Here is a 12,485-nt window from a genome sequence, read left to right as displayed (position 1 = left end):
AATTTCCTGTAAAGGGTGCAGAATGTAAGGCGCAGCCCGGAATCTCACAACTGCTACCGGACTCCTGAGTAAAGGTCACGCCCCCTGCGGGAGACTGTACTGGGACTTTAATCCGCCCGCCACCGCCTTCCCGCCTCCCTCCGGGACGCGCACTTCCGGCCGCGAGGGCGTTCGGGAGCGCGCGCAGCGAGCCTCCACCAACCAGCGACCGCGTCTAGCCGGCGCGAGTGCGCGCGCGCACATTCGTGCGCAGGTTCGAATCTCCGCCGCTTCGCGGTTGCTGCTCAACGTCCGGGCCGCACCTCCGCGGCGGCTAAGGCCGAGTAAGAGGGCGACGCTCCACTCGACCCGGGCCGCCCCGCCCCCTTCCCCTCGCCACCTTCCAGACGCTGCCTTGCTCCATTCGGCCTCGCCCCGCCTCGCCCTCCCTCGCGCTCCACCCCACGGCTATCAGCGCTCGGTCCCCGCGCCCCGCCGTCTCCGCCCGAGCCCTTAGGCCCATGGCCAAGCGGCGTGCGGCCGAGCCGCTGACGTTCCACGTGCCTTGGAAGCGGCTCCTGCTCTGCGACTTCACGGAGGAGCCGCCGCCGCCGCCGCCGCCGCTCTGGATCCCGCCGTCGGGGGCCTCGCATCCCGGGCTACCGCGAAAGCGCAAAATCGACGCAGGGGCCATGTCAGAGCCTTCGGCTTCGCCCAGCAAGCGCCGCGACAGCGGGGACAGCAGCGCCCCGAGCGGCGGGGAGCATGAGGGCCGCGGCCTGGAAACGGGCGAACCCCCGCTGTCGCAGCTGCCCGGAGGATCCCGGGGGCCGGGGGAGGAGCCCCGGGATGCCCAGCCCCCAAGGGGCGGTGGCGACGACGGGGCGGGGCGCACAGGGCCCCCGCGGGAAGACTGGGGGGCCGCATCGCGCCAGGTAGGGGCTGGGGGCTGGTGGGCAGAGGGCGGAGGGCTCGCCTTTTGCACCTGGGAAGGAACGGATTATCCACCCTCGACTTGTGTCCGTTAAGACACCCCCCAAAAGGCGAAAAGCCGGGTTCCGGCTGTGGGAATGGACGCCGACCCCTACCCCGGGCAGCACGCGGCGCCCAAAACCCGCCCTTGGCAGTATTTGGAGCGAGTTTGAGGGAAAGCACAGGTAGACCAGGTGGAGGTGGAGGTGGCCCTGTAGCATCAGCCCGGGCGCTGTGTAGCGCGGGCCTTGCAGACTGTAGGACCTGGTCCAGATGTTGACTCTGAGGTGCAGCTCAACGACGAACGTCGGGGAAAGGGATAGCGTGGCCCTCCTAGGTTTAACGATGATTAGTCCAGAAATCGGGACAGAGTAAGGAGAGAGTTATCAATCTGGTAGCCATCAGTTAATTGGGCATACCGAAGGCCTGATACAACCTTTTTGGCAGAGAGGAAGCCCTTTTGCATCTTTGGAAAGCCCTTTTTTTAACTCTTCACTGTTAAATCCCATCATATGAAGACGGATTGTTGGCATTTGTGCACTTAAAGCCCTTATGAGAATCACGGGGCTCCTCTTTTTTTCATCCCTATGTTTCTTAAGAATCCTTAAAAGATCTGATTTGTCCAGATATCCCAGCCTCTAGTTGTGTGATCCTACTAAATACTAGAAATCTGATTAGTCCAAATCAAGATGTGCTGCTCTAAGTGCAACACACAAGATTTTGAAGATTGAGTAAGAAAAAAGGTAAACTATATGTTGATTACTCAAGCTGTATTAATTTGAACATAGCTTATTAAATAAAATATATTAATTTCATCAAATTTACTTTTTCAGTATAACTACTAGAAAATGTTTAGTTATTTTATTGCTTATATTATGTATTGGCACCTTTGGTCTAGATTTAGGAATTCAAGCTATTTTTCCCCCAGTCCTGGGTTGACTTACTAGGGAAGTTGTCCGGGTGGAAAAACCAAATGTAGAGGCTCAGAATTCACCAAACTTTTTGACCACTGTAGTATAGTATCCACTCAACATATTGTCTAAAGTATTTTGTGACAGAGGTGATTAACTACCTTGCAGGGGGGGGGGGAAAGACAGTTCCTTTGTTCATGAAAAAAAAATTGAGAATTTTATAGTTAGGAAAAAAAGATTTTTCCTGTGAGAGAAATTATCTTCTAGACTTAATCATTGTAATCACCATTTCTGGATGAAATTAGAAATTGTAAGTACTTCTACTTCCAGTTTTTTGAATTTAGAATAAACATCAGCCTTACTTGGGATTTTTTTCTTCAAATTGCTCTTAGATGTTCAAAATCAATAACAAAGATAGTCATCCATGTTAGTGATAGTCATCATCCATGTTGATTATGAAGATAGGTCCTTTGTAGTTAGAAACTATCCTCTTCAGACAGTTTTTGGGACTTCATCCATTGGTAGGTTTGTCTTTCCTACCACAATGTGGTATGTATCATATGCCATAGAACTGATAAGAGGGAAATAAGAAAATAACAGGCAAAGAGAGTGTGTGATAAATTTAGTCAAAGACACTTGGCTTAGAGTCTGTGAGAAACAACTATACCTTAAAAAGTGACTAAATCTGGCAGTGCTGTATTTCCATTAGTTGCTGCAAGCATATGGCAGGGAAGAAGTTTGACTCTTGAAGTTTCTTTACTGAGACTGGTCTCCTGTTCCTTTTTCTTTGGGGAAAACCTGGAACACTCAAAATTCCTTCTTTTTGTTAAGTCTCTTCCTCCAAATCAGAGATAGATATGCTTTCTTCTGCCTCCCTCTTGACTTTGCTTGCCAAGACACAGACTTGCTGTTTTAAGATTATTATAGCTAAATTACAAATGGAAAACAGGATATAACAAAACTGTGGCAATGGAAAAATCTTGTTTAGTTCAATGTAATATTTGTATGATTTTTGTTGTGCTGAGAATAGAGCTTAAATACCTGTCCTCACCCCTGAGATCTTATTTAGGAAATACTACTTCAAATACCTTCTTTCTAAATCAAAGATGCAATCTATGCAGAATATGGTACTTCTTTAAGGGGAGGAGGAGGGTACTGGGGATTGAACCCAGTGACACTTTGCCTCCAAACTATATCCTCAGAGCTTTTAAATTTTGAGACAGGGTCTCACTGATTTGCTTAGGTCCTAATTAAGTTTCTGGGGCTGGCCTCAAACCTATCCTCCTGCCTTGGCTTCACAAGTTGCTGGGATTACAGTCGTGGGCCACTGTGTACAGCAAGATCCTTCTTTTCTGTCCTGAAACCTCAGTATATTTCCTACGTTGGTTTCAGATTTTTTTTTTACTGAGAACTTAAAAAGTGAGATATTAAGTATATACATCTTTTTCGTGTTAGTGTCATTTTATGCATGTTCATTCCTCTACCAGTGTTCTCTTTTAGCTGCTTTTAACAGTAAGCAAATGTTTCACTAAGGAGAAGGTAATTGATGTTTCATATTCATTTTGGAATGTAATACCTTGCAATATTGAGCAATTACTGGGTTAACTCTAAATTCCCACAATAGTCCTACTCCATGATACCAGTGAGATCAAGATCAGAGTTATGCAAACCTAGGTCTGCCGGGTGGCAAAGTTTGTGCTTTTATCCATTAGGTTATACTGATATCAATAGCACACCCCATCTTTTTTTAATCTTTGCTTATAAGTAGATAATTTTAATAATGAACTTTCCAAAAGAAAACTAGGACTTTGTTTATTTATTAAAGGGAAATTTTTCTTTTATAAATTTTTGACTTATTACATTTTTATCCCAGTATTAAGACATCTCCAAAAGACTTGATTCTTTAAGTCTTAAATTTTAAGACACAGAATGAACTTCCTACTGAGACCTAATTATAGACTTGTGCTCTCCAGTACAATAACCCGTAAATACCTGTGGCAAACGAGCTTTGAAGTATGACTGGTCTGAATAATGTTAGAAGTATAAAATGCCAGGATTTGAAAACCTAGAAAGGATGTATTATATTAATTTTTAAAATATTGACTATGTTAATGTTTAGGATATATTAGGTCAAATAAGATGTTAAGGTAGCTGGGCATGGTAGTGTATGCCTGTAATCCCAGCAGTTTGGGAAGTTGAGTCAGAAGGATGGCAAGTTTGAGGCCAGCCTCAGCAACTTAGTTCTTTCTTGTCTCAAAAAATAAAAAGGACTGGGGATGTAGCTCAGTAGTAAAGCACCCTTGAGTTTAAGTCCCAGTACCAAAAAAATTATAAGAAGATATTTACATTATTTCACCTGGTTCTTTTTTGACTGTGATTACTAGAAAATTTTAAATTATATATGTAGTTCCCATGATATTTATATTAGACAGTGCTGCTGTAGCAAATATAAACTTAAAGTAAGGGCATAACAAAGTAGAATATATTTGGATATTGATCTGGGAATGGTGTTAATTTTCAGAATCATGACCTTATGAGCCTGCATGTAATTCCAGTACCACTTTTTTACACAGAGTATTTGGGGGATGCTTAAAATTCTGTGCCAATTTTTAACTTCATTACTTGAAATAATTTTTTTAGTCATTTTAGAGTAAGCTGCTAAATTTTTAAGGGACCAGCAGTCATTCGAATTGATAAATTTTGATATATTGATTTAAAAGTTAAGCCTTGTATCTTTAATTGAATGATCAATTTAACATTTTCTTTCTATGTTTATATCCTACACCTTTTTAAAACACCCAATGTCAAGTAAAAGACCAAAAATAAGTTATGAGGGTATGTGTATGTATGTAAATTCTTATTTTTCTCATTAAAAATAAAATTGAAAGTCATATTCAGACATTATCCTTTTTCCTTTTTTTTTTTTTAGTACCAGGGTTAGGGTTAGGGTTATTTTATTTAGCGACAGGTTTTCACTAGGTTGCTGAGGCTGGCTTTGAACTTGCTATCCTTCTGCCTCAGCCTCTTTGCCACTGGGATTACAGGGGTGAGCCACTGCACCTAGCCAGATGTTTTCTTTGGGTGAAAAATTAGAAAATTCTGGAAAGATGTTCATGGATAAAGTTCTTTTAAATGTACACTATAAGCAAATATTTTCAAGATTCCATAAATATTTAAATGTGCAGATTTAATTGAGTATGTGAAGTATTTTGATTAGACAAAATTAAAACTATATATTTAAAATGCTAAATAAGACTGCAAAGTCTATTGAGTTTGCTTTTTTAAAACAAGGAAATTTGTTTCCTGGTGGGGTAAATCTTCTGAGTTACTGGTGTATTTTTGTTTCTTTTTCTTAAAGCACAATGAAGAATTTTGGCAGTACAATACTTTCCAGTACTGGAGAAATCCTTTACCACATATTGATCTGTCAGACATTGAAGATGTGAGTGAAAATAACCAGACAGAAGCAACACTGGAGGGCAAGAATGAAGTGGTTGAGATTGACATGGAGTCCTGACATAAGGAGCTGAAGAAATGGGATTCCCTGAATTTGAAGAGACATCTTTAAGTGAATTCATGTATTTTTTAGGAAAAAGTTGTTTTCCATACTTGATGTGGTATCATTTCCAAACCTGAAAAATGAGGAAAGGTTGTATTGAAGATAAATGCCTGTAGTTACTACTGAACCTACCAATAGGGATTTGGCAACAACATAGCAGTTGTAGACGAAATATTTATGTATGTATTTTAAAAGAAAAGTTTTTGTTTGGGTTCTGACTTTTAAGAAACTGATCTTATGAGAAGGGATTCTAGAAGTTTTAGGAATGCATGGGAAGTACTCAAATCTTTCTCCCATCTACACCAAAAAGTTTGTTGGCACGTGAATATCATTTTATAATAACTTATTAATAAAATAAAATTTCTAATACATCTTACTGAGTCGTCTTAGTTGAACAAATAACTGACTTGAACATCTATGCAAACTTAAAATGTGGGGGATTCTTTCTGAAAGTTAGTATTGTTTTTAAAAGGCTTTGTAAAAATAAGTAGAGAAAATTTCAATTTGGATAGCATATTTAAATGTCTTCCAATATTTGATGTTTGTTAAACTGTACTATGGGTAATGAAAAATGGATAAAGAAAAGTGAGAAAAAGTCAGTGCCTGCCCACTCCCTCCCTTTCCAATATAAAAGGAAAGAAATTTATCATGACCAGTTTCTTGGTTTTGAATTGATTTGAGGGCATGTTTTTTATTGCTTATTAATTTACACCTATAGTTCTCAACACTGACAGCACTTTAAAAATCTTTGCCTGAGACCCATTTTAGAGATGCTGAAGTATTCTGAGGTGGGCCATAGATATTACTATTTTTTTAAACATCAGTCTTCCTTTCCTCCATTTCTTTAATGTGCAGACAGGGTTGAGAACCACTAGATCAATGGTAGTTTTCCTGTTTAAAGGAAATAACTAATTTGAATTGAAGCAATGCCTGTTAATTAGCTTTGTTTTATTTTGCTCCATTGATGACTTTGTCACAAATAAGTTATTGTGCTGCTGTTACTTTTCATTGTTAAAAAAAAAAAAAAAAATTGTGTTGGAGTTAAATATCAATGACTGAGTTAATTAACATTTGTACTGCATCCAGAATGTTGACTTTGTAATTTAGTAACTTGTCCCTACTTGTGTTATGGCAAGATTGCAATAAATCACCAAGTTGATCTTAAAGCAGGAAATAGAACCATTTTCATTCACCATCCAATGGGCCCCCAGCTAATGGGACAAGGCAGGCTGCAAGTCAGCACTCCTTGACCCTCTCCAGGGGTTAGAGCACACCTTTTAAAGCATGTCAGTACATTAATTATAAGTGACTGTTGCTGTGATTCAAAACCATAAACAAGTATCATGAGATCTAAAATAATAAGTGAAAGGGGAACCAGGTCAAAACGACCCTAGTTGAGTACAATTTAAAGAATGGTTACTAACGTCTAGACAAACATTAACATTCTACGTGGTAGGGTGCATTGCACAAGTACTGTGTAAAAGAATAGAAGGAACAGTTTTTGTCATTTTGCGTTGCCAATATGCTATGCTAAGCAATTGTTGGTAGGTACAGAGGTGGGGTGTTCCTATGGAGAAGCATTTCTTACATGGCCTGGAGTCTCAGGGTAAAATGTGATCTGTTTAGTCATTGCTCATGTAGCCTGGCCCTTAATGCTTGTTTATTTTTTTGTTGGTGATGACATTACATCCAAAGTTAGGAAAAGGTAGTAAATACTATGAGAGGGAAATTTTTGACATTTTGTGTGTAGTGCAAGATTTAAGTATGTGTTGACAATAAGGAGAACAGAAGACAGACTGCAGAGCATTGTGGTCAGATACAGTTCAAAGACTATACTGCCACTTTCTACCTATGTAACATTAAACAGGTTATTTTCCATCTCTAAACCGTAGATTTCTAACCTGTAAAATGAAATAATAAATAGTATCTACCTCAGACTGTCAAGCAATGTTCTAAGTACTTTATATGCATAATCTTGTTTGATTCTCAAACTTATCCTAAAGTAGGTTGAAAAGATCATTAGAGTAAACATACTTCTATAGTTTTTTCATTCCACTTTAACTGTTACTCAAAGTTTGGTAAGAAGTGAAGTTGTGAAAAAAATAAATGGTAAGCTTTTTTCCTTTCATTTAACTCTGAGGATAGGAAAATATATCTGTTTTGTCATCAGTTGTATTCCTAATGCCCCAAAGAGTGCCAGGCACATAGTAGACAATGTACTCTATTAGCAAATGGGCATTCTTATCTGTTGATATACAGTGTTGTCAATAATTTTGCTTCTTTGAATATATCTTACAAATCTTATTTGCCCAAAGATGTGTGTACAAAAGGTTGGTTGTCAAGAGAGATCAAATAGTAAAGTATTAAAAATAATCTAAATTTCTGTGTGATGGTAGGATTGACTGGAAAGAGCTTCAAGGAATATTTTGTAGATGATAAGAGCAAATTTCAGAGTATTGCATAATGAATCCATTAAAATATGTACACATACGGAAGGAATAAGACAAAAGAAGGAGCTTACCAAATTATGGATAGTCAACTCTAGAAAAAGCTGATATTTCTAAGAAAGATAATGGGATAAGGAGTACTTTCACATATTTCTATAAACTTGTGTACCATTTTAGCAGCTTTACTGATATATGATTAATATGCAGTTCACCCATTTGAAGTGATAACCCAATGACTTTTCGTATATTCACACGTATGTAACCATCACGGTCAATTCTAGAGCATTTTCATCACGTAAACTTCATAACCATTGGTACCCATTCCACATACCTCCCAGCTCCACCTGTTGGCCTGAGGCAATTACCTGTTTTCTATATTTGACCCTTCTGGACACATTTTTAAATTGTTTTTATGGCTAAATAGAATCCCATTACATTTATGTGATTGATTCTATATCTTCATTATTATAAATAGTGCTACAATAAACACAGGACTGTGGATATCATTAACATACTGATTTTATTTCCTTTGAATATATAACCAGTAGTGGAATTGCTGGAACATATGCTAGTTCAATTTTTTTCTATATTTTTTATTGGTGCATTATAGTTATACATAATGGTGGGATTTATTGTTGCATATTTGTACATCCACAATATAACAATATAATTTGGCCAATATCATTCCCCCAGTATTTCCTCTTTCCCTCCGATTCTCCCTCCCTCTGGTCTCTATTGTAATCTCCCTTTTTGGGGGAGCATACTGGGGATTGAATTTAGGGGCATGACACTGAGCCACATCTCCAGTCCTATTTTGTATTTTATTTAGAGACAGGGTCCCACTGAGTTGCTTAGTGCTTCACTATTGCTGAGCCTGGCTATGAACCTTGGATCCTCCTGCCTCTGCCTCCCAAATTGCTGGGATTATAGGCATGCACCACCGCTCCTGGTTTGTAATCTCCCATTTTTATGAAATTTCTACCACACCATACTTCTTTTTCCTCTCTATGAGAGAAAACAAACAACCCTTGACCTGAGTTTGGCCTATTTTGCCTACTGTTCTAAAGTTCATCCATTTTCCTGCAAAAGCCATAATTTCATTCATTACAGCTGAATAAAACTCCATTGCATATATATGCCACATTTTCTTCACCCATTCATCCATTTATGAACACCTAGGCAGGTTCAATAGTTTGTTATGAATTGTGCTACTGTAAATATAGGTGTGCATATATCACTGTAATATGATGATTTCATGTGATTGATACAGTTGGGTCATATGGTAGTTCCATTCCTAATCTTTTGAGGAACCTCCATACTGACTTCCAAAGTGCTTGTCCTAATTTACAGTCTCACCAGAAATGTAAAATGTCGCTTTATCTCCATATCCTCTTCAGCATTTACTATTGTTTGTATTCTTGATGACTGCCATTCTGAGTGGAGTGAGATGAAATCTCAGAGTAGATTTGATTTGCATTTCCATAATTACTAATGATGTTGAGTTTTTTTCATATATTTGTTGGTCATTTGTATTTCCTCTTTTGAGAAGTGTTTGTTTCATTCGTTTGCTCATTTATTATTTGGATTCCTTTTTTGGTGTAAAGTTTTTTGAGTTCTTTATAATACTCTGTCAGAAGAGTAGCTAGGAACAATTTTCTCCCATTTCGTAGGGTTTCTCTTCACATTAGTAATTGTTTCCTTTGCTCTGCAGAAGCTGTTGATACCTTCTCATTTATTAACGCTTAGCTAATTATTTCCTGGGTTTTAGGGGTCCTATTGAGAAAGTCATTGCCTTTACCTGTATGTTGGGATGTTAACCCAGTTCATCAGATATTATTGGTTTGTAGTTTTTTTATGTCTTCATATCTGGTTTTGATATGAGTGTGATACTGGCTTCATAGAATGAATTTGAAAGTATTACATCCCTTTCTATTTTAGGTAATAATTTGAGGAGCATTGGCTGCCGGGGTCCAGCCCTAGCAGGGGTCGGGGGTCCTTGGTGGATGGGAGGCATTGATGCGATGGAGAAACAACACAGAGAGACACCAAGTGTTCTGAGGCGGAATCTGTCTTTATTTTTCTGCCAGCCTTTTTATAGATATTTTTCTTTAGTAATGATTATATCATTTTATGGTTAGTTTAAAATAAGAAAAATCTTCAAAAGTACAATCTATGCTCCTTCTCAAAGCACACATTCTCTCTGTATGACAGCCCAGACCAAAACAACCTTATTTCCCAGGTAGATTAAAACAACCTTGTCTCCCAGTTAAATTAAAACAGCTGTGTCTCCCAGCTAAACTGAGGGCACCATGATCTGCCAGCCTTTAACCTTCAGAACAAACATGTCACTAGATTTTCTGAGAAACCACCCCCACCATGAACTCCAGTGTTTAACAGTGAAAAGTTTTTACTATTATTAAAGGGCAAAGAAATCAACTAATAGTTAATATTTATTCTATTTCATATAATGGCGGACTACAATCTTATTCTGATTCTCAAAGAATTAGACTAAACATAGGAAAATCACAATTATATTTATGACTAACCTAAATGTTTTTATTAAGTAAAGTATCTAGAATCAACTATTAAAACTAGGAAAGCAAGAAAGGCTAAACACCACATCCAAGCTCAGAGGAATGTCTCTTTATCCATCTATTATTATACTAAAGCAATCACAGGCTCCTTTTAACTGGAGCACAGCTACAATTGTTCATTTTCATATATTTATGTATTACTGCTAAATTTTGATTGTGCACTATTTTGTGTCCCAATACAGTAAAACCTTCCCAATGTTTTTCCAATAAGTTTCTAATGATATATTGATTATTAATATTAAAAGGCAACTACACATGGAGACATGCCATGCCCATGGCCCCCAAGAGGGAGGACAATCAACAGAACCGTGTCAAGTGTTCAGTCCTCTATTCCAACAGAACCGTGTCAAGTGTCAGATCTTCTACTCCACAGAACCTTGTCAAATGTCGGAGTGGCAGGAAATAGATGTGGCAATTGACATTCTTCTTTAAAGGTTTGATAGAATTCAACTGAAAATCCATCTGGGTTTTTCTTTGTTGGAATATTTTTTTAATACTACATTTATCTCATTGCTGATTATTAGTCTATTTAGGTTTCCTATGTCCTCTTGATTCAATTTTGGCAGGTTGTATGTGTCTTGAGATGTATTCATTTGTTCCAGATTTTCAAACTTATTGGAGTACAAGCAAACCTTTAAAATAGTCCCTAATGATTCTTTGGATTTTTATGATGTCTATCTGTGGTGATTTGTCCTCTTTTAATCTCTAAATTTATTAATTTGGGCCTTCTCCCTTTTTCTTTTGGATAGTTTGGCTAAGGGCTTATCAATCTTGTTTATCTTTTCAAAGATTATATTTTTTTATCCCCAGTTGCATTGATTTTAGCTATGATCTAATTATATCTTTTCTTCTCCTTGTTTGGGAAGGTTTGTTCATCTTTTTCAAGGGCTTTGAGATGCATAATTAGATTGATTATTTGGGATCTTTCTAGTATTCTTATGTGGGCCCTCATAATTACAAATGTTCCTTTTTTTTTTTTTTTTTTTTTTTTTTTTTGCAGTGCTGGAGATTGAACCCAGGGCCTGTGTTTGCGAGGCAAGCACTCTACCAACTGAGCTATCTTCCCAGCCCAGATGTTCCTCTTAGAACTGCCTTTATGGTGTCCCACAGGTTTTGGTATGTTGAATCACTATGCTTCTTTGATTCTTAGAATTTTAAAGTTTCTCCCCAATTTTTATTACCCATTCATCATTTAAAAGTATAATGTTTAATCTCCATATGTTTATATAATTTCTGTAGGGTTTTGGGTGTTGATCTCTAATTTTATTCCATTGTGATCTAATAAAACGCAAGGAATTACATAAATTTTTTTGTATTCGCTTTGAGTTGCTTTGGGGCCTAAAATTTGGTCTCTCTTGGAGAAGATTCTATAAACTACTGAGAAGAAAGTGCATTTGGCTGTGGTTGAATGAAATATTCTATAGGTGTCTGTTAAGTCCATTTAATTTGTAATTCCTTTTTTATATCCAAAAAATCTTTACTGAGTTTATGTTTGGATGACTTTTCTATTTGTGAGAGAGACATTGAAATCATTCTGTATTATCGTACTGGGGTCTATGCGAGTTTTTAATTCAAGTACTATCTCTTTCGTCTGCTTAGGTGTATTAACATTTGGGACATGACTATTTACTATTATTATATCTTCTTTTTGGATTGTTTCCTTTACCAGTATGAAGTAAGCTTTGTCTCTTCGATTAATTTTGGCTTGAATTCTGCTTTGTTGGATATGAGAGTATCTACTTCTCATTTTCAGACTCCACTTGCCTGGTATATCAATTTCCAGTTTTTTACTTTCAGCCTGTGACTCTCTTTGCCTGTAAGCTGAGTCTCTTGCAAACAACATGTAGTTAGATCTTATTTTTTAATCCATTCTTCTAGTCTGTGTTCTTCAATTGGAGAGTTGAAACCATTTACATTAAAAGTTATTATAGAGAGATGATTAATACCTGCCATTTTGATTTATTTCTAATTTTTAATTTAATCCTGTTCGTATTCTTCAAATGAGTTTTGTTTATTTGTGAGC

At 37.9% G+C, this 12,485-nt stretch overlaps 1 protein-coding gene across 1 annotated transcript; it reads left to right on the top strand.

Annotated features, from left to right (window-relative positions):
* Positions 1-217: 217 nt before the first annotated feature.
* C14H9orf40 (chromosome 14 C9orf40 homolog) lies at positions 218-6,498 on the top strand. The gene is made up of 2 exons (XM_047524466.1): positions 218-914; positions 5,221-6,498. Exons 1-2 carry the CDS (start codon positions 501-503, stop codon positions 5,377-5,379), a joined length of 573 nt encoding a protein of 190 aa, XP_047380422.1. The 5' UTR covers positions 218-500; the 3' UTR covers positions 5,380-6,498.
* Positions 6,499-12,485: the final 5,987 nt, after the last annotated feature.

The sequence above is a fragment of the Sciurus carolinensis genome, chromosome 14 (assembly GCF_902686445.1).
Source record: "Sciurus carolinensis chromosome 14, mSciCar1.2, whole genome shotgun sequence".
Taxonomy (NCBI): domain Eukaryota; kingdom Metazoa; phylum Chordata; class Mammalia; order Rodentia; family Sciuridae; genus Sciurus; species Sciurus carolinensis.
This window is presented reverse-complemented; position numbering and strand designations above follow the sequence as displayed.

Bases quoted from the DNA above. Each gene is read 5' to 3' on its own strand.
- C14H9orf40 (XM_047524466.1), top strand. From the start codon at position 501: ATGGCCAAGCGGCGTGCGGCCGAGCCGCTGACGTTCCACGTGCCTTGG. The intron at 915-5,220 runs GTAGGGGCTGGG...TTTTTCTTAAAG, and splicing joins GGGGGGCCGCATCGCGCCAG to CACAATGAAGAATTTTGGCA.